The 23,156-nt window shown below is 42.5% G+C and overlaps 1 protein-coding gene across 1 annotated transcript in view; it reads left to right on the top strand.

The window, feature by feature from the left end:
* The window catches only part of GAD2 (glutamate decarboxylase 2), a 78,763-nt gene that overhangs the window by 8,475 nt on the left and 47,132 nt on the right, over positions 1-23,156 (top strand). The window contains exons 7-8 of the mRNA XM_035029475.1: positions 3,934-4,049; positions 15,539-15,618. Of these exons, the coding sequence (XP_034885366.1) occupies positions 3,934-4,049; positions 15,539-15,618 (196 nt within the window). The remainder of the gene's footprint in view (positions 1-3,933; positions 4,050-15,538; positions 15,619-23,156) is intronic.

Here is a 23,156-nt window from a genome sequence, read left to right as displayed (position 1 = left end):
AAGGATAAACAGGGGTGGATATTTACCCAACCCTTCTACTGTGATCCTACACAGAAGATGTATGGATCATGTGGAACACAGGAATAAAGATTCCTCATAAGGGAATTCACTCTCTGAAACTCTTCCCACAATTAGTGAAAGGGTAGCCTCATTTAATAAAGCCTTCTCTGTTTCAGGAGGGGCATTATGAAGCAGATCTACGTAATTGAGCCTATGTACTCTGTCCCTTTCAAATAACAACCAGAGAAGCTGATTGACTTTAATTTCAAGGAGGGCAGAGAGTGACTTGGGAAACCATTTCTTAAAGCTGAAACAGAGGGTGCTGATTCCTTCCAAAGGTTTCTTTTGCCTTCTCTTCTTTATCATGCCATTCAGTCTCTTCATCCTGCCTTTTATCACCAGCCATTGGATTCTAAGCTCCATTATTTACACCTCTTCCAGCCAAGAGAATCAACCTGACACCAAAAAAAAGCCTTGCCCTTGGTTCCGGATCTGTATGTGACCTTGGTTTTGACGCAGAGAAGAAATAGAAGTTAGAAAGGCAGTAGGGAGAGAGAGTCGCTGACCCAAGGAAAATAAACCTGGTGTGCAGACTGTCACCTAATCAGTGGCAGGAGAGGGTCATCAGAATGGGGCGGGCCCTCAGTACACTGAGACTGGCCCTGCTGAGGAGGCCACAGCCACACCTGCCATTATGTCAGGCCTAGCAAAGGCCACGTCGAGATGTCCCTTCAGCAAACCTAGAGACAAGCGGATGATGAGGGAGAGAGAAAATAAAGAACAGGTGGAAAGAAGAAATTATAAGCAAGCAACAGTGGCCTCAAGGGTAGGGCTTAAATTAAGGAGCTTTACCTACAAGCTCAGGTCTGCTATTATATTTTATGCTTTTAAAGATACAACACAATTTTTCAGGTGCTGAAGGAAAACATGTTAGTTAAATGGAAGGGAAAATTAGCTTTTTTTTTTTTTTCGTTAAACACCAGCTGTGATGAATTTAAAGCTAGCCTTTATTTTGTAGGGAACGCAGTTTTCCTTTGGAAAACCATTCCCCACTGAGGGAACTTTGCCATCATTGCCTGGAACTGATGCTCTTAAGATATTTTTCGTGAGGAATTAGGTAGTGTTCAAAGATCAGCATTGTTTTTACCTCTATTCTTCTCCCTCTTACAAGGCTGGTTATGTGATTGAGCATCCTGAGCTCTCTTTTAAAGGTCCCCAGGAGTGGGAAGAGAACAGTTGCTCCTGTTGACCCTGAAAACTTGTCTGAGAGGGCTTGGGCCAGGCCTAATTTAGCTGCTCTTGGAAACCGCTTGCCCCAGAAAATATACACCCAGAGAAAGAACCTTCTTTGGCAATTCTGCTAAGCCAAGTATGGACACCCCCATCAATGACAGAAAATGATCAGGTAGAAAGACTTAACCTTGATCATGGGGTTCCTTCCTTGGATCCTAAAGATCTGTATGCTCTCACACCAAGATGGAAGCCACTGATGTCATGCTAAGTATAATGTAGACATTGAAAAGTGGGGAGGGGACAGAAGAAAAGGCCATTGGCAACCTGTTTCTGCTCTGCTTTCTACAAGGCATTACAGAGGAGAGATGGACCATAGCATCCTCACTTGCAAATGGATGCCTTTCCAGGTAGCATCTGGCCTTATTCCTGGGGTATAGGGTCTTACAATTTAAAGAGTGGGGATAGGGGAAATCATACATCATATGTGCCTGAGATCTGAAAGTCCTATTGCCCAGGACTAAACATGGAGAGTTAGGTCTGTGACTTGAATACATAGCTCAGCTCAGTTTACCTTACACCTCCATCTATAGCATCCAGAGACTTCATGCTTCATGGAAAGTTCTCTGGGACTTCTAGAAGAAATCTGTTCATGTGATGTCACCTGTGCCTGGGAGCCAAAGAGAACTGGAGTATTCCTCACTGCTCAGCAAGTCATGAAGGACCAAAAGAGAAGAAAGGGAAATTTTGGCTTAGTCACAAACCTTTTCCAGTCTGACAGGATTTTCCTGATGATTCAGAGCTCGTTTTTGCATCCTTCCTCTGGAAGATGCATCTGTCCTCCTGCCTGGGCTGCACAACAGTCTGCTCTAACGATCCAGAATCCTCTTCATCTCTCTCAGGGCTACTAGATCTTTAGACCGAGAATAACTGGAGTGGCAAAATGAGAAGTGGCAAGGTAGAGCTGGAAGCTTCTTGAATAACTGTGCTGTGTGACTGGTATCTTTGTGTTCATCTTCCCCTTTTTCTCCTGGCCTCCTTTCTCCCCAGCCTCTCTGACAAGAACAACTAGGGCAGTGCTTCTCTGCTGGGGGCTATTGTAACCCCCAGGGGACATTTGGCAATGAATGGAGAGGTTCTTGATTGTCACAACTTGGTGGCGGGGGAGAGGGAGGAGGTAGTACTAGTAGCCTCTGGTGGATAACAGCCAGGGATGCTGCTAAACACCCTCCTTTAAAAGCTGGTCCCTTGCCCAGCAGCATCCTACACCCTCAGCCCTTTTAGACAAGGTGTTTGCTCAGAGCAGGCTTGACCTGGATTCCTCTTGCCCCATGTCTCTGGGGGTCAGAAGAGGTAGCAATTGCCCTTATTCAGACTGATGACAGAACCGGGATCTGGATAGTTACTGCTCTGGGCCAGGCTGCTTGCTTGCGTCGGAGCCCAGGGAGCATGGAGGCAAAAGTCATGGCCCTGTGGGGGCCATTCAGTTTGGTACAAAGAGGCCTCTGCTCCTCAACCACCCAAAGGGAAGGGAACTCTCAAACACTCACATCATGGCAGAGCCCAGTGTGTCCCCTATGGGAAAGGAGGAGATAGTGGCTTCACTCTGCCACATGATGTCACAGCTTCCATTCCAACATCCCCATTTGCATGCACAACAACTGTCTTCTTCTTGTATTGCAAAAATCCTGAGCTTTCCAACAATCTTGGGGGAAATCTCACTTTTCTTTGCTTGTCAAATGAGACCTTACTTATAAGATACAAATATTATGGTATGAAATCCTTGACAATCTTAGGATGACACAGAAAAAGCAATTCAACATAGACTTAAAATTCCCTTAGTTTTGTGTTTTCCTATCATTAAAATATGATTTTTGTTCAGCTATTACAATTGTATTTCTATGAAGTCTTTGAGGGGGAAGAACTGTTCTGGGGAAATTCACAGATGAGTATGATGAAATGGGCTTGGATGTTTATCCTCATTCTTTTTTTTTTTTATTTTTTTATTGTTATGTTAATCCCCATACATTACATCATTAGTTTTAGATGTAGTGTTCCATGATTCATCGTTTGTGCATAACACCTAGTGCTCCATGCAGAATGTGCCCTCCTCAATACCCACCACCAGGCTAACCCATCCTCCCACCCCCCTCCCCTCTAGAACCCTCAGTTTGTTTTTCAGAGTCCATCGTCTCTCATTCTATAAGAATTGTGGATTAACAGTCCACACCATGAGCTACAACGGATTTGTCTTAGTGTGAGTGCAAGGCACTGCCTGAGTTGAAATGAAAAGAAATGTTTTCTCCATCAGGAGATAAGTAGGATTTCCACAAGCCTAATGAAGAATGACCACGTTCGCATGGTGGGAAGGAAGGCAACAATTTCTCAGTTCTTAAGAACCTCTTCAAAGGACTCCCAGCAAGAGCAGAATCAATTGGCAGTTCTGTTTAGTCGCAGATTTGGGATGTGAAGGGGTAGCATATGTCCTATGGTTGGGCCCAATGCTCCTTTTTCTAGACCCTCTTAGGCTGAAGATTCAGTCTGAGTTTGAGGATTCAGGTCAAAGGATAACCAATAAATATGGCCTTCTCCCATGTCCAAGGAGGATTCTAGGTCAATGGAAATAAGGAATGTTGCTTGCATGTGAAATGATGTTGACAATGACTAGAAAAGGTCACTGTGTGTTGCTGTTACTTTCTTTAGGTGGTGCTATATCTAACATGTATGCCATGCTGATTGCACGCTTTAAGATGTTCCCAGAAGTCAAGGAAAAAGGAATGGCTGCTGTTCCCAGGCTCATTGCCTTCACATCAGAGCATGTATGTGTTTCTATTCTTTCCAAGTTTAAGGTTATAGTCTGTAAAGCCCAAGCTGAAGGAGTCATATTTGGAAATGCTTTATCCCCAGAGGGTAGATACTTCTTGGGAGAGAATGAGGGGAGAGAACAACTGTGTGGTACAATGGGGTGAACCCCTTTCTCTTTGAAATGTAGGAAAAACCTCAAAGAGAAAGCAGAATGCTTCTAGAAACTTCTAGTTTCTACACGTAATTTTTCTGTAATAATGTTGTGTGTTGGGGGAAGGAGGAGAGGAGAGGCCAGAGTGACTATGAACTCATTTGGACAATTGTTGCTGTGCCTACATAATTCAAACCTCTGGATTGTCCTACTGATACCATCTTTTTGTATGAAAATTCTTTTTTTTTTTTTTAAAGATTTTGTTTATTCATTTGACAGAGAGAGATAGCAAGGGCAGGAACACAAGCAGGGGGAGTGGGAGAGGGAGAAGCAGGCTTCCTGTGGAGCAGGAAGCCCAATGCGGGGCTCGATCCCAGGACCCCGGGATCATGACCTGAGCCAAAGGCAGACGCTTAACCAACTGAGCCACCCAGGTGCCCCCTGTATGAAAATTCTGATCAGATATTCTACCCTAATGGTGCCTTGAACCATTTAATGCTTATCTTTGGTGGACTTAACCAGAGGTTTTATCACTGTAGAGAAATGGCCTAGTGGTCATATCTGTCATATCTGATCTTTGGGTCAGTTCTGTCTCAGCCAATCACAGCCTCCTGCATCCTGCTAGGCTCTCTCCAGGCAGGACGCTGAGACCTGGGTCTTCCTAGCTGAACGCCACAGCATAGTACTTCACATTCTTTCCATGGCTTTCAAAAAGTTAATGCCATTCTCCCTACCATCACAGACACATTGAAAAAAGTGGCCCACCCTGTTGACATAAATTAAGCTAAACAGCTTCCTTCTGCTAGGCCTTCAGCTTTCCTTCCTGTGCAGGGACAGAGCCGCACACAAGCTCGAAGCCACTTTGCAGCTCTTTGAGCAACATCTTGGTTCCAAATTCTCCCACCACACAGACCCTGCAGTAAACCAGAGGCTGTTCTTGACAGGCGTTAGTAAGCATTACCTGCCATGGAATTCCTAAGATTTTTCCTTCACAACCTCTGCCTCAGAATAGCCTAGAGTCTGGGAAACAGTTGCCTCAAAGAAGATCAAGAAGCCCTGTGATGGTGGGGGAAATAGGAGCTGGGGAGGGTAGAGGGGTCTATAGGGAAATGAGGGACTCCTGTAAAGAGACATCAGTGGGGAGAGGCAGGGAGTTATAGTGGGAGTCGAGGCACATCTCCTACGGAACTTTTCTTTTTCTGCTTTAAGTGATGTGTGTGCGTGTTCTTAGCAAGGAAGCAAAGGGTAAGTACAAAGAAGCCAGTGACTACCATTCACAACCATAGCAGTAGCCATGGAATCAAAGAAACTAGTGATTTATGTTAACAAATGATCTTCAGTATCATTTTTAGACATGTTTTACCATTTTCTTTTGTTTTGTTTCTTTGCCCTTCCTCAACTTACAGAGGTCAAATTTAGCAGAGAATTTCACAGGCTGAAATTACCTGCCTTTGCTTTCCTATTTGCTACTTTCCTATTGTATTCCTATTGCTACTAAAAAAATTATGACAAACTTAATGGATTAAACCAATATAAATTTATTACCTTACGGTTCTGGAGGTCAGAAATCTATAATGGGTCAGGCAATGCTGTGTTGCTTTGGAGATGGTAGGGGAGATTCCATTTCCTTGCCTTTTCTAGCTTCTAGATGCCACCTGCCTTCCTTGATTCATGGCCCCTTCTTCCAACTTCAAAACCAGTAGAAGAACATCTTCAAATCTCTCTCTCTTTCTCTGACCTCTGCTTCTGTCACCACATCTCCTTCCGTGGCTCTGACTCTCTTCCCTACCCCTTTTCCACAAGGACACTTGTGATGACATTGGGTCCACCCAGATAACACAGGACAATCTCCCTTCTCAAGACCCTTAGCTTAATCACATCTGCAAAGTCCCTTTTGCCATGTAAGGTGACATATTCTTAGGTTTCAAGGATTAGGTTGTGAACATCTTTGCAGGAAGGGCATTATTCAACCTATTAAGCCTAGTACCCCATCCCATGAGATAATTTTCATTTCTCAGCTTCTCCAAGGATAGAAACCATGATATAATTTTTTCAATTACTATTTCACTATACTATTGTACCCCTAAATAGCTAAACGTTACTCTATTCTCAATCTCAAGAAGCTCGGATGATCTTATATTAGGCATTTTCTTTTGGCTTCCAAGCTGTTTGCACAACCTGAAGTGAGGTTGGTCAACCGGAAAGCTGCCCTGTGCTCTCTGGTTTCTGTGTGGATTTCTTGGCTCAAGCTTCATGGAAATTGACTTAACCTTGCCCACAAAGCCCAGGTCATGTGGTCTGACAATAATTTTTCTATGCCTTCTTTTCTTGATATAGCAAACTTAGAGTCTAATTTTTGACTTCTAAGTGATAGAAAGGTGACTCAGCTATATAACAACCATTCGATTCTTCCTCCTCCTTCTTGTGCCTCGATCCATGCACATAATTATGAAAGAACATTTGAATTATGAACCTTTCCTAAAATACCAATTGGTTCTAATGCTACACCTATTTTTTGACAGATGAACTCTTTTTCTAATGTATAATATCTTATATCTGATAACTATTTGACTCTTTCCAACACACTTCCAATATACAGTAGCTCATCTGATTCTCACTACATTCTTGTAGAACAGGCAGAGCAGAGATTGTTATTAGCATTTCTTCAACGAAGAGGCTATAGGTAGAGCCAGGATTAAATGGGTTTCCTGACTCCCAAGCCAATGAGGTCTCTGCCCCGACTACCAAAGTAGAAACCAGATCAAAAGATTCAGTGACATTTTGTACACCAGAGCTCATCAATTAATTTAACATTTTATACCTTCCCAAGTAAAATTTCTACCAAGATCTTTTCTCTTAATGTGACTGTCATGCTAAATTATTACTCCCCTCACTAAAAAAAAAAAAAAAAAAAAAAAAAAAGTCCTTATTATCTCATAGGGCTGGGCTGGAGGGGATTTTAGAGCTCATTTAAAGCACTCCTATGTCTCACTGAACACTTGATCCAAACCATTCTGGACAGATGAACTCTTAAAGTAGCCCTGCCCGTGAAGCTTCGGATTAAGAGGTAACATGATCCCTGTATATAGTTCCTTCTAGACTCTAGACCTCAGGGCCATTCCATTCCATTCATCACTTAGTGTAGTTCCTTCCAGTTTCAGGCCAGGCCATATATTCCCTTAGTCTTTTCAAGTTTTACAATCACCTTGTCTCCACCAGCCCCAGAAATAGATCTCCACCAGCTGAAAACAGAAGATCACCAAGTCATGTCTCAAATGCCTTTTCTCCAGGCCAAACAATTTCCATCTTTGCATGGAGGTTTCTTTCCTGAGTCCCTTGACCTGCAGAGAGAAACAGCAGTGGAAGAGCTGCTTTATGAATCTAATGGAGAGAGGAGGAGCCAAAGGCTTTGGCAGAAGCTGCTTCAACTGTTGTCTCTCTCAATGCTCTTTGAGAGTTTCCAAGGCCCAAGACTTTTGAGAATCAAATGAGAGCCTTATAAAACACTCACCTCAGCTCCTGGGATGTAGGAAACTCTACATAAATATTAGGTGACTTAAAAAAAAAAAAAACCACAACCTTATTTATAGATGAGGAACCCAAGTCCCAGAGGTGGGAGATGTTTTGCCCAGGGTTTCTAGCCAGTCGGTGGCAGAGTCAGATCTAGAGCCTCGGTTTCCTGACAATCCCAACACTGCTTTTTCAACTACTGGGTTGGATGACCTCTACACCACTCTAGCTGGCTGCTCTAAATTCACTTGTAGCATCATTTCTCAAATCTTATTTTCCCCATATTGTTATTCTAGTGCTAATTTAATTTCCTGATTTATTGAGCCAGGTCAAGTTACTATCCTTTCTTCTAGTCTGAGCACTGAGTTTAAAACTTGACATGCGTAGGGCCATAGGGATGGAAATGACATTGAGAAACTCTCTTCCAGCAACCAGCCAGAAACATCACACATTGAGGAAGGGAAGGGTCCTCTTTTGTTTACTAAATGGCCCTCACTGTCTCTGTTGCACCCGCAAAGCTACCCATCTCTTTTCTGGCCACCAACTCAGACAAGAAGTTTCCCTTTGTTGATAAGGAGGGCAAGCTATTACATTTTTCTGTTGTTCAAAGCCAACTCTTTTCTTGAAATTTTGAATAGGACTAAATTAAACAAATAATATTGCTATGAAGAACATTAGAAGAAGTAAATATATCACTGAGTTGAAACAAGAGACAGCATTTAAGCTCTGAGTAAAGAGTTCCAAGACTATTTTCCTCCCCAGGATGGAAGCACAAAAATCTCAGAATTGGAAAGGATCTTAAAGATTGTCTGTTCCATACTCATTCTTTGCTGGAATCTCATCCTCGTCACCAATCTTCAGTGATAGAAAATCTTGGCAAAAATTAATTTGATGAGTTTAAGGTCCTTTCTTGAAAATAGGTTTAGAGGGAAGTTAAGACTCTAGCTGAATAATTCACATCTCTACCCCTGAATCCTTTGAAAGCCCAAACAAGCTCCATTCCAAATTCCTCTTATTTCCTTGTGTGCAACAAGCTCTTCCAGAAATAGTCTCAGTGAAACAGCATATTTGCATCTAGGAAAAATGCTCTTCATAATCAGAACAGGTAGTGGGATCTTTTAGGCAAATCAGCACAACTCACTCCACTCTTTACAGCCAGTCACCAATGTTCTGCCGAGGTCCTCATGGCCTCAGCCCACATACACGGAAGATGATTCTCCCAATTGTTTAGAAAGATGGTTTTCACATCACAACACTATATGAGAGCCTTCAATTCCAAAAACAGATGTCCTTTGTGTCTAAAAACCAAAACAAAAAACTAACAGTGACCCAGGCAGCTTGGAAAGACAGCTCCCGTGTAATGCTTTCCATTAGACAGAAGCTTAGCCTGACAGAACTTCAGTAAGTGAAATTGTGAGCTAAATGCAGGTTTCCTTTAGCCTCTGCATTCCTACCTCATCTTCATTTCAGGGCCCTCATCACCCCCGTGTTATTTGCTCTCTCTATTCAATCCCATCAAGACCTACTCTCAGGAAAGAGCCTGAGAGCCCTGTAAATGATGGGTAAAAACCAAAGTGTTACCTCTCTTGGGGGCATTTCCATTGCAATAGGAGACAAAGGAAGGCACAGTGCAGCCATGGGGTAGTGGGATGTGCTCTTTAGACCTTCTTCATTCACTCAGTGCACAATGTGCCAGGCACTGCCTCAGGCATTGGGCAGACAACAGTGAACAGAACAGACCCAGTGCCTGCTCTCAAGAGGCATATATTGTACTGTGGGGGAAGGAAAGAACAGAGGTCTGGAAGGGACAGTCACTCTTCTCAGTGCCCCTGAGACCACACTGAGTCATCACTATAACTGAATTCATGCTCAGTGCTGATGTTCACATTTGTCACCAGATGTGATCCTTGGATCTCTTTTCATGTCAACTTAATCTTGGTACACAACCTTCTTTTAGCACTTACTTAGAGCCCAAGCTCACAATGGGTGAGTAATAAGGTAGCAGCCTCCCAGAAATGCCTTGTATGCAGATCCATATCACGTCAATATCACATGGAGTCTCTGAGAACATGGTTTGGTGGTCCCCTGCCCTCCAAATCATTATAATTAGAAATCAATGAAGTGGTCTCACAGAGTACCAGCTTCTTTGTAAGTCAGATGCTTTAGAAAGCAGAATGCTCTTTTAAGGCCACTTGATGAATAAAAGCAAGGACAAGGACTACCAGTGTGTCTAAGGCAGAAAAAGCCGTCATTTTCATCAAATCTCAGGCTGTATAGAGAGCAAACCAATGGATATGTGGGAGAATTGTGGAGAAAGGGAAGACTGTTAGTCCTATAATCGCTGAGTGGGGCGGGGTGTCCAAAGCATGTGGAGGGGTCAAAGAAGCAGACTTCAGCTCATTCACCGGTTGGGCTTTATGACCTATTTGTTGGGGGTCCTGATGTGTAAGGCCCCCCCATTCACCTCTGTTCTGTGTCTCCACACACACTTCATTCACTCCATTCACAAAGGGGTTCAAGTCCAAGAACAATCAATAGACCTTAGGGCTAGAAGATAGAGCTTTTGACAGAAAGTCAGAGAGTTAAGAGCTGAGATTTCCAACTTAGTGTGCCTTTTTCTTTCTTCATTTGAAGTTATGAGTTGCTTCTTCCCCAAAGCAGCTGATCTGGCTAGAAAGACCTATAGCTGCTTCCTACTTGGGAAGGACCCCATCTTGGGCCTTTTAGGGTGGGTGCTAAAAAGATCTCTTGACTTGCTTTTAGAATGGGCTTTAGATTAGAGATGTTGGGGTCTCTTTAGCCCACCATTGTCTGGCTCCAGTTACCAAAGCCACACCTCAATAATGGGATTTGTGGCCAGAGATTTATGGCAATAAGTAGTGGACATTTTTCTGGACTTGTTCTCCAAGCATATGGTCAAATTCAATCAATATTTGCTAAACCAACCACCAAAGTCCTTGTCCTCATGCAACCTGGGTTCTAGAAGGGGACAGATAGTAAACAAATAAATATTTAATGTCACATGCTGACAAGAGAATGGGATAATAGTGGGCTCTGTTTGACAAGATAGTCATAAAAGGTCTCTGTGGAGGTGATATGTAACAGAGACCTACATCAAATGAGGGAGGGAGCCATATAAATATCCGAGGGAAGGATTTTCCAAGAAATGGAATAGCAAATACAAAGACTGAGAGGCAAGAACAAGTTTAGCAAGCTCACAGAAGACCCGGAAGTCCAGTACCATCAGGTAGAGAGAGCAAGAGGAGGGGAGGCAGGAGACGAGGTAGGGGAGGTAGCCGGGGACTGAGGGCTGTTTAATAATCTTTGTGTCCCCAGCTTAGCAGAGGCTTTCCCTGAAGCCCTGTGGTCCACTAGGCAGTTGAACCTGAGTCTCAGTTAAATATCTGGATGTGACCAACAATGGCTGGAAATAGTTAATGCAGCTTTCCAAACTGCTTATCTAAATTGCAGTACAGGAAGAGAAAGCAGCATGTCAAGAGACTGAAGTGGTTTGTCTCAGAGCTTTCCACCACTCCTCTTATTCTCCCACCATCCCTAAAGACAAGAAAGATTTATTGTCCCCATTACAGAAGGAAGGAGCTGATGCGCACCCTAGTCATAGGGCTGGATGGAATGAAGGAGCTCATGCCCTTGCCTCAGCCTATGGGCTCTCATTCTCACGCATTCTTACTCTGCGTAATCTCATCCTACCCAAGCCCAGAAAGCCTGCTTATTTTTTAATTACAATTATTGTATAACTATAAAACCCCATGGTTATTTACACATATTTCAAATGTCAGCTGAATCATGTAGACTGTATCTAGATTACTTATGATATTTTTAAAAAGATCGAGAAATTAATCTTCCATCAACCTCGAATTTTTTGTTTAGTAAAAAATAAAAATCAGTTGGGTTTTAACATCTGTTACCCAAATAGAAATACGATTTAGTTCTAAATAAGGACTGGATTCTATCAAGTCTATTATTTTTCCAAAATCAGGGTGGAGGAGATACAGGGGATATATAATATTAACTCATTCCCCAGCCATTTTTTTTAAAGATTTTATTTATTTATTTATTTGACAGAGAGAGAGAGAGCACAAGCAGGGGGAGTGGGAGAGGGAGAAGCAGGCTCCCTACTAAGCAGGTGAGGGGCTCGATCTCAGGATCTTGGGATCACGACCTGAGCCTAAGGCAGGTTTAACCGACTGAGCCACCAGGCGCCCCCCATCCCCCAGCCATTCTATTGATGAATGACTGATCATTACAAGAGCCTTGATGATTTGGGGACACATCTGAATCACTGTAGCCTTCAATTTTTGTTCATAGATTTACCTTCTGAAGCCATCGATCCTTTTTCTCTCACCTTGACGCCACATGTCCCTGTTGCCCTCTGCTCATGAACAAGCATCCTCTGAGCTCTCTCCAGATGCCTGGTTTCCAGGCTCCTCACCTTCCAGCCTGCTGTGGTTCATCAACAAGTAGTTCCATTAAACGTGGTGCCAAGGATTAAAAATGATTCCCCGTGTGCTGTCTCACCAGCACGGAAATGTGCTATTGAAGCTATTTTCACTGTTTCTTCCTCATTAGGTAGTCTTTTTTTTTTGCTCTCAGGCTCCTTGCTTACCATGGTCCCTTGCTATTTGTGGATAACATCTAGTGATTTCCCTGCTCCTTTTCCTGAAAATGTAAACAGGCTCAGTGTTCGGTCCCTAATCTTCTTTTTTCATGCCTCATATCACCTTTGTTCCCCATATCGAAGCTTTCTTTTTAGGCCTGTGTTCTTCTTTAAGTGTGTGGCATTTGCTACAGTGATCAATTATCCTAGGTAATTGCTCCTCATTTGAGCATCCCTATTCTTTCTCATTAAAGACCAGACAAGACTACTTCCTCTCATTGACCAGGTGCACCAGATCTCTTACTTTGCCCCAATTTACCATGTGGCAGTTTAATACTCTCAAAGGTTTAGGAAAACAAAAACAGAAACAGAAGTAAAACCAAGGAATCACAGAAGTAGTAACTGTGAAGGTTTATTTTGCACACACCAAAAAAAAGACAGTTTGCAAACCGGGAGTACTCAAACCAAAACGTGGGATGAGACTCAGAGGATATTGTTATAAAGCAGCTTAGAGATCACAGAGGCAGGGACTGTTTATTCTTCACAGTGTTTGGTAACAATATTAGAGTTTTCTTCAATGATAGAGAATTGGGTAGTGGTTACATCCTATCAATTTGGGGGAAGAATTTAAGTTTCAGTTATGATTTTCAGAGGCATAAGCTAGATGTGACCCAGGTCGTCAGCCTATTTTGTCATGCAAAATAAGCTAAATTAAGCTTTGCTTGTATGACTAAACTGGTTTTTGTCTGGCTCAGGACATTTTCAAGTCTGGTCTCCGTGTGTTTGATTTTAACAGTGCTTTCGAGCTCATTCACTGAGGGGCCTAATTTGAGTAGCTTTGCTTGCTCAGTGGACAGCTGGCTCCTCTGTTCTGTGCCCTCCCTGCAGTAACAGACTGCTGTTTTCCTCTGAGCGGCTTCTTCTGGGGCCCACCCAGGGATCTGCTAACCATGCAAGAGAGAACACTTTTTTGTTTTGTTTGGGGGCGTCATGCATCTTTACAAACCCAGTTAAGCTTTCTCTCCTAGTTTCCAGGTATCTTGGTAACGATGGTCTACTTTGTCTTTCTGAGGTTGTAAAAGGAGGCTAATGGCCCCTTCTCATTACATCTCGGCTCCACTGGGCCTTTTAAACTCCTCCAGTCGGTGCCTCATGTATTGGTTCACATTATTTGCTGCTGTTATAAATGTGATTTCTTCTTGCTTATCAGACACACGCCCTAAAAATACATGTGTTAACAGTTCCTGTGCTGCATGTTTAAGAATTCAGATGAGTCAAAAGTGGGCATTCAGGGAGAGTACACTCTGGAACGCTAACTTAAAATTCCAGTCAGCAATCCTTTGGAGATGTAAATTGAGGAAGCAGCCCTCCTTTTGGACAGCTTAATGATCTGTAGTTAATAGTAAGAGGCTGCTGGGCAGATGCCATACAGCTGGGCTTACGTTAGCCTCTCTCAGCTCTCCAAATTGCCCCGTGATTACAGCCATTGAGATTCAGAATCCTACCCGGGATCAATAACCAAAAGCACAAACAAAGATCTGACGGTGGCTTGTCAGTGTGGCTTTTTTCTGCACACCGTCCTGCCCAAGCCAGCGACTGACCCTTTCTCCCTGGTCCTGCCTCAGGCTGAGCTGTCGCCTGCACGAGAACTAGAGAACTAGCTCCCCAACAAGTCTGGGATGAAGAGTGCTGGACTGAAGGCCAACTTCTTCTTTTACTTGAGTGCACACAATTTCATTAAACTTGACAGAGACTGAGTGTCATCTCTTGGTAGGAAAATATAAGCCTGGAAGCCATACAGTCATAGTTCCTGGAGGCAGTTGGCTTGTTTTTATTCCTTATATGTAAAATTGGTTTGGATTACTGTGTGTTGAGGTGGCAGGTCCATTTACAATTCCCAGGGTCTTGTTATTTTCACTCAGAAACTCAAGTGAATTCAACAACCACCACCACAAAACAACCCATTCAAAAATGGGCAAAGGACTTGCAGAGACATTTCTTTAAAGATGATGTACAAAGGGCCGATAGGCACGTAAAAAGATACTCACCGTCACTAATCATTAGGGAAATACAAATCGAAATCATAATGAAGTATCACCCCACCCCCATTTGAATGACTAGTATTAAAAAGCAGAAAATAACCACTATTGACAAGGTTGTGGAGAAATTGGAACCATCGTGCACTGCTGGTGGGGACACAAAAAAGTGCAGCTGCTGTGGGGAAACAGGATGGCAAGTCATCAAAAAGAGAATGACCATATGACCCAGCAATTCCATTTCTGGGGATACACCCAAAAAAGAATTGAAAGCAGGGCTCGAGAAGATATTTGTACACCCACTTTCCTAGCACCACTATCCCTCATGGCCAAAAGTTGCAAGCAACGCAAGTATCCATTGATGGATGAATGGAAATGTAGGGTATACCTACAGTGAATAGGATTCAGCCTTAAAAAGGAAGGGAATTGTGATACAGGCTACAACATGGATGAGCCTCAGGGACACTATGCTGAGTGAAATAAACCAGTCACAAAACAACAAATACTATATGGTCCCACTTACATGAGGCACCTAACGTCGTCAAATGCACGGACAGAAAATAGAATGGTGGCTGCCAGGGGCTGAGGGAGAGAGGAATGAAGAGTTATCACTCAATGGATACAGAATTTCCCTTCTGCAAGACGAAAAGAGTTCCAGAGATGGATGGTGATGAGGGTTGCACAGCTATGTGAATGTACTTAAGGCCATCGAACTGTACACTTAAAAGTGGTTAAGGTGGCAAACCCTGTTACTTGGATTTTACCACAGTTAAAAAAAAACAAAGCTCAACTGAAGGATGCCATATTCTCTCAGCAGTCCATGCTGTTGAGGGAGATTAGAAATTAAAGGAGGAGGGGCGCCTGGGTGGCTCAGTTGGTTAAGCAACTGCCTTCGGCTCAGGTCATGATCCTGGAGTCCCGGGATCGAGTCCCACATCGGGCTCCCCGCTCGGCAGGGAGTCTGCTTCTCCCTCTGACCCTCCTCCCTCTCATGCTCTCTGTCTCTCATTCTCTCTCTCTCAAATAAATAAATAAATAAATAAATAAATAAATAAAATCTTAAAAAAAAAAAAGAATCTGCTTTAAAAAAAAAAAAAAGAAATTAAAGGAGGAAAAAAACCAGCTGAGGGAATAGATCTTGAATTTATGTACAACTAATTACAAATATGCTTTTTTTTTTTTTTACAGAGTCATTTTTCTCTCAAGAAGGGAGCTGCAGCTTTGGGGATTGGAACAGACAGCGTGATTCTGATTAAATGTGATGAGAGGTGAGTGTGCATCTGCAACCCTTCATTGGTTGGCAGTTGGCAACTTCCACACATGTATCTTTCAGTCCAAACGCAGGCATTGACTGTGGGGTGGGGGGCAAAACCACCTCCATCCCAGCTTGCTGTTCACTGTTTCTTTTTCACGTGGGCTCTTGCTTGGAGTCCTGGGACATTGTTCCTCAATGCCATGGAGCCTTCCATGGCCCTCGACTGAATTGGCACCTTTGTTAAATCAATCAAAATATTCTGCACCAAGAAGGTGCAGAAGGGCATTCATCACCTGGGCACTTAAGCACAAACCAGCAGTTTGAGTATTGATTCATGGAGGTGTCATCGTTCTAGGCGCCATGGATTGTGCGAGCTTGATGGACTGATTACAGAAGGGGGGACAGTTTAGTGAGCAGGAAGTAAATAATGCCCCCAGCAATTTGTCCACTTTGTGCTGGAACCAAAGAGCTCTCTTAGGGAAAATCCCTGCCTTAATAGGCACCCAAACCTCATAGGTACTCTCGGAAGAGGTGTAGGATTAAAAAGCATTTCCAGCATATCCATGTAAATTTTCACTAGCCTATAGGTCTGGAACCGATAAGAAATTAAATTTAGTCTCTAAAGAACTGAGTAAGAAATTTCACTAAATTAAAAGGGAGCTACTCAATTAACCATTTTTTTCATATGTATTTATTAGACAGACTTCATGTTTGCCCACCATATCGTGAGGCTCCAGAAAAGCATAGGGCATCATCATCCCGGTTCCCTGACAGTCTATGATCTAAGGGAGATAGGATAACACCAGAAGGAGACAGTTATAGGGTTGAATCGTGTGGCACAGAGTACCTGTTCTGTATATTGGTAAGGCTTGGAAGGCTCCACGCAGCAAACAAGACTTGTGCTCTCAAAGATTTTCAGTGAAGGATGAACTGAATGGATGGAGGGGAAGTGGGGGGCCATTACAGAGGACGGAACACCACAAGCAAAGCCCCAGAAGTAGGAGTGAGCATGTGGAGCTCCAGAGAGGAAAGGGACCTGAGCAGGGCTATCAAGGAGGAACGGTCATGGCAAACCTGGTGGGCCATGTGGGATTTTGAAAGCTCAACAAAGCAGACTGATTAATGACGCATCTCTCTCTGGGAGGGAAAATCACAAGGGATTGCCGCTTTCTTGTCCACGCCTTTACATCTTGCCTGACCTGATCTGGTTGTTTACAAGGAACACATGCTACTTTTACAATCAGAAAGAAAAAGTGACGTTTTCTTTTTCCTTGTTGTGGGGGGAGGACACTAAACTTAGCACTTGAGCTTGATACATCAGCAATCAAGGTCACCTGAAAGCATTTTTATCCGAGAAGGGCATGAGAGAAACCATCCTTCAGGAAGCAAGGTGAGGAGAGACCTGGGTCAGTGAGGCTGGGCGTGAGGCTCTAGCAATAGGATGGGTGGGAAATTAGAAGGACTGGAGCAAAGCAGGCATATTTTGAAGAAGGAACTGCTTTTATTTTTAAGACTACCAGTCTACAAAAATTGCTAACAGGGAATAAAGGTTTAGATGACTTTAGCATTGTTCTTAATCTGTAGCCACATCTTATAAGGAGCCTAGAATTCGGGGAAGGACAGTCTAGACAGACCCTGTTAGCTGACCTACTCCGTCTTCTAATCTAGCCTGGTTAGCAGGTGTTCTTGACCTTGAAGCCCAGTGGGTGAGGGATGACCTGGGAGAACAGAGGGTACCTCGAAGCATCAATATTGCTGCTTCTACTCCTGTGAAAATGTTGTAACGATGCAAGTGGCCTTGGGATGAGCCCACCCAACCAGCCAGCCAGGCATTCCTGGGAGCTGAAGGCTGGCCTGAAGACTGCTGACTGTCTGAGGCAGGATCATGCTCCCAAGGGAAGTGCAGGCCTGGAAGAAGGAAAGGCAAGAGGAAAAGCAAAAAAGTCACAGGAACAGAGCACAGAAGAGGTTGCAAGGGAACAGATGCCAAAAGATGTCTGTTGTTCACCAACAGCAGAGAAAGGAGCAGAAAGCAGAGAATGCTGGGAAACCAATGGGGTCTTGAATCAGTGACTAGCCACATCACCTCAAATTTTTAGGTCAAAGAATTTTATGTCAACAATTTTAGAAGCCATTAGAAACACTAAAACACAATGTTAAAAATTACTGTTTTTTTCAGAAAATACCTCTCTTTCCCCGGCAACTCCCCCCGTCCCACGTACACCCATTGGGAGGGGACAGAGGGAAGGGACTACCAGGCACGTAGGGCTAGGTGGGGCTTTTCCTTCTTCTGCTCATGAGCCTTGTGGGATGGGGAAGGGAGAAGAGAACAATACAGGAGGAAGAAGAAAGAAAGAAAAATAGATAAGAAATAAAAGATGGGAGAAATAAGGACCAGGAGGAAAAAACAAATTGCAATGAAGTATGAAGTGAAGCAAGGAGGAAGGAAGTACAGTTGAAAACGTGGGTGTCAAGGGCACTGACCTCCCCACCCCTTGCAGTTGAAAATTCACATATAACCTTTGACTCCTCCAAAACTAAACTACTAAGAGCTACTGTTGACCAGAAGCCTTACCGATAACATAACCAGTCAATTAACACATATTTTGTATGTTTTATATATATTACATACTATATTCCTAGAACAAAGCAAGCTAGAGAAAAGAAAATGTTATTAACAAAATCGTAAGGAAAATGCATTTACAGAACTGTATTGTATTTATCAAAAAATATCCATGTGTTAGGGGCACCTGGCTGGCTCAGTCGATGGAACATGCGACTCTTGATCTCGAGGTTGTGAGTTCGAGCCCCACAGTGGATGTAGAGAATTACTCAAAAATTTAAAAATCTTAAAAAAATAATAATATCTGTGTATAAATGAACCTTCACAGTTTTCAGACCTGGGGGCAAGAAGCACATGAGAACTTTAAAGAGGAGTAAGTGATCGTTTTTACCATCTGAAAAGCAATACATGCTTACTTTAAAAAATACAAAATAACAGGGAAAAATTGTCATTCCACCACCGAAAGATCATCACTAATACCATACTGGTGTCTAAATCTCGAATCTCTTTTTCTAAGCATAGAGGTTTGAGTTTTTTTCTTTTCCTGTTTTAATTTTCATATTTATGATCATGTTTCTTTTTCTAACTAGACATGGTAAGTATTTTCCCACATTATTGCAAACACTCTTAACTACATAACATATGAGAAAGCATGATAGTACTTTGTTTTTGATTTTTTAAAGATTTTATTTATTTATTTATTTTATTTTATTTTATTTAAAGATTTTATTTATTTATTCATGAGAGACAGAGAGGGAGAGAGAGAGGCAGAGGCAGAGGGAAAAGCAGGCTCCCCACGGAGCAGGGAGCCCGATGCAGGACTCGATCCCAGGACCCTGGGATCATGACCTGGGCCGAAGGCAGACGCTTAACCGACTGAGCCACCCAGGCGTCCCAAGATTTTATTTATTTTATTTGGAAGAGAGAGAGTGAGTGAGAGAGCGAGCATAAGCAGGGGGAGGGGGAGAAGCAGACTCCCTTGCTGAGCAGGGAGCCTGCTGTGCGGCTCGATCCCAGGACCCTGGGATCATGATCTGAGCCAAAAGGAGACGCTTAACCAACTGAGCCACTCAGGTGCCCCACATGATAGTACTTTGAAGGGTGGTTTCTGGAGCTGGACTCTTTGACCCCCTCCCCCCGTCTCAGCTCCAGCACTAGCTTGGGCATTTCCCTCTCTGCACCTCAATTTTCTTATCTGAAAAAAAGGAAAAAGTAAGGGCCCTGCTTCATAGGGTTATTACGAAGATTAAATGTGTTAACAAATATAAAATACTAAAAATGATATGTAGTAGTAGAAAGCAAACACAAAATATTACCCCCTCCTGTTCATTTCCCTGTTTCTGGTGTTGCTATTATAAATAATCCTTCTATCCTTCATTGAACATTCTTATGTGCCCAGGTTTCTCCATTTAGGATTATTTCTTAATATAATTGCTAACTTAAGTTATATGAATATTCTTAAGGAAAGTGATACATCAGGCCATATTGCCTTTCAAAAGTTTTCACCAATTTATTCTCCTAGCAGTATTGTATGAGAGCATGTTGGGGGAAAAATTAAAGCTGTGTTGGTAGCTACATGTAGTCTTTAATTCTATATTGATAATTCACATCATCTCTATAGAATGGTTTTAAGACGGAGAGCCTGGCCTAATGGATTAAGAGAAATTGAAGTGTCTGGGTTGGGGGGCCAAGGAGCAGACTTTGGACAATCATCTGTAGCCACCATTCCAGTCAGACTCAGTTAAAACATGCTTGGCAGCCATTTTGTTTTTATTAATCACGTCCTTGTGAAAGTCAGATGTTTGGGTCAGAAAATCACTTGAGGCTGACAAAATGCATACCTGCCTTCTCGTTTCTCCTAGTGTGCTTGGCAAAGTTCATCCAGGTTTTACAAAACATGAACCTGGACCTGCTCTCAAAAACATTCATTTCTTAGTAACTCTTTCTGACTCTGCCTATTAGTCTGTCAGTGGCTGGGGTAATAGGTTTTATCTTGTTCTACAGACAGTTGACTTAGTAGGAAGCTCACAATGAAGGGAAATGTCCTAGTGAAGAAGAATAGCCTCCTAGTCCAATGCCACATATGGAAGAAAATACAAGATACTGTCTCTTAATTAGTAATCACAGGGGCTCAGTTTGATAACCCATTCAAAGTGAAACATGATTCTCAGTTAAAACAAAGAAAGAGAAATATATAATAAATCTTTATGTATTTGGAAAAGCTTCTTTCAAAGTTGAAAATCAAAAAGCATATTAACTTTATTATTACTCTAATAAATAAAATAAGGCAATGGAAAACCTCACTTCACCATGGGTTTACATTTGAATGTGAAGTATCATAACTAAAGAGTGTTTCTATTTTTGTAAAAATTAATTATTAAATTAAAAAGAGGATAATGTGTTAAATGAATCTTCGATTTCATAAGTTCTAGTGTAAGAGTTCTTTTTCCTTAGAAGGAAAAAGTTGAATCTTCGCAGTAATGGGATTAATGGATTTTTATTTAAGTATCATTGGGTCTAATATTTGCAAATTTTGAATTAGTTGAATCCAAGTTAATGATGCGCTGATGATATCTAAGGATAGAAAAGTGTGAGTTAATATCTAGAGAAAAATAGCTATTTGTGAAAGAAACTGAGTGATACTTCAGAATTGGATTGGGCCACTAAGCGAAAATATGTTTCCCAAAGGTTCAGACAGGGGAGGGGAGAAAACTTCTGGGAATGATAATTTGGAAGAATACAGAGTTCCCATATAATGCAAGTGGGAGCCCTCTGAGCGGCTTCTTTTGACTGTAGGCAGTGGCCTTGGTTGGGAACACAGGGGTGAACAAGGTGGATAGAGTCACAGATGCTGTAAAACTTAGTCCAGTATGCAGAGGCAGACTTTGAAACAAATGATAACACTTGAGAAAGGTATGTGCTGTGAGAGGGGGAGTACAGGTTGCTATTGATACACATTTAATTCTACATCCAGAGGGAGGACGATGGGAATTAGCCAGATGAAAAGGAAAGAATGTTCCAAGAAACCATGGCACATTCTAAGCCATGGATGTGAGGGACGTTGGCTTGCCCAAAGAACTGAAAAGAAGTTCTGGGAGTAAGTGGTCAGAATGACCTTGTCATGAAGGACATTATGAGCCATGTTAAGCTGTTTGGACTTTGGGTTTGAAGACATAAGATGCCCCTGAAAGGTTTTGAGCAGCAAAACGACATCGTATTTTGGCATTAGAAAGATCATTTTAAATGCAGAGTGAAGTATAGGTTGGAGGCTGGAAGTTGGTGGTTGTGGTAGTAATATTAGTAGATGCTGAATGGTGGGCTGGCCTGATGTAGTTGAATGCTGGAATTACTAGGAATTATTGACTGATTGATGTGCAGGTTGAGGGAAGAGTCAAAGATGAATGCCAGGCTTGCTGTTCTCTGAGATAAGGAACCCTGGCCAAAGTGAGTTCAGATTTGAAGATGTTGAGTTTGAAGAACGTATGAGACATCCAAGTGGGGGTGTCAGATAGGCATGGGGAAATATGAGCCCGAAGCTCTGAAGTTACACACAGGAAGCCAAGTAGAGTGGGCCTATGAAAGAACTCTAAGGAGCTCCCGCATTTCAGGGACAGGCAGAGTTAGAGAGGCCTGCAGTGGAGACTTGAGAAAGAGCAGCTGGAGTCATTGGAGGAGGATTGGGAACTGAGGCATGAGGGCTGTGAGAATCTTTCTAGAAGTGGTTAACAGCATCAAATGCTACCAGTAGATGGGATGAGCGTCAACAACTGCCCATCAGCTTTATTTATCAGCAGGTGGCTGGTGAGTTGGTAAGAGTAGCTTCAATACAGGGGTGAAGGCAGAAGGCAGTTTGCAGCGGGTGAAGGTTGGGCAGGAGCAGAGGGGAGGGAGAGCGTCTCTAAATGTAGAGCGCTGAAGGGAAGCAGGGAGGATGGAAGCTGGAGGGGGGTTGAATTCAGGATGGTTTTTGGTTTTGTTGTTTTAAGGAGGGTGCTTAAGGCATATTTAACTGTGAGATGGAGGACCTGCTAGACAGGAAATGTGAATTATATAAAAAGAAGAAGGGATAAAATAGATAGCAGAAGCTTAATTTCTCTTGGGAGTTCCTTATTCCTTTGACTAAAATTGTGTAGAGTCTTTCTCTGAAGAACTCACAACAACTCTGCAGTTTTCGTACATTATACATTATAGATATTATACATTATATTATGTTACAGTTATACAACTGGAAGGAAACAAGGGGGAGAGAGCAGGAGGGGTTCTCCTGGCAGGAAGGGCAGGGGAGAGGTTAGGGACCTGTGAGTAGGGGAGGGGCAAAGCCCTGGGCTTACTCCACGCTGAAAGCTGTGAATGGATTTCAATTCAGAAACCCTCAGCGTTGGAAAGGTTCTTAGACATTAACACATCCAACCTTTTTTTTTTTTTCACTTTGTATTTTTGTGAAATATATATATATATATATATATATATATATATATATATATATATACACACACACACTACGTTTTCCTTATCCATTCGTCAGTTGATGGACACTTAGGCTGCTTCCATATCTTGGCTACTGTAAATAATGCCACAATAAATATAGGGCTGCATGTATCTTTTCAAATTAGGGTTTTCATTTTCTTTGGGTAAACACCTAGTAGTGGAATTATTGGATCATATGGTATTTCTCTTTTTAATTTTTTGAGGAACCTCCATACTGATTTTCACAATGGCTGCACCAGTTTGCATTCCCACCAATAGTGAATGAGGGTTCCTTTTTCTCCATATCCTCACCAACACTTGTTCTCTTTATCATTTTGATTTTAGCCATTCTAACTGGTGTAAGGTGATATCTCATTGTGGTTTTGACTTGCATTTCCGTGATGATCAGTGGTGTTGAGCATCTTTTCATGTGTCTGTTGGCCATCTGGATGTCTTCTTTGAAAAAACGTCTATTCAGATCCTCTGTCCATTTTTAATTGGATTATTTGATTTTTTTTTTT

Source organism: Mirounga leonina, unplaced genomic scaffold, assembly GCF_011800145.1.
Source record: "Mirounga leonina isolate KUSES-001 unplaced genomic scaffold, KU_Mleo_1.0 Mir_242, whole genome shotgun sequence".
NCBI lineage: Eukaryota > Metazoa > Chordata > Mammalia > Carnivora > Phocidae > Mirounga > Mirounga leonina.
The sequence above is the reverse complement of the archived record's forward strand: the minus strand, read 5'-3'. Positions and strand labels throughout refer to the sequence as shown.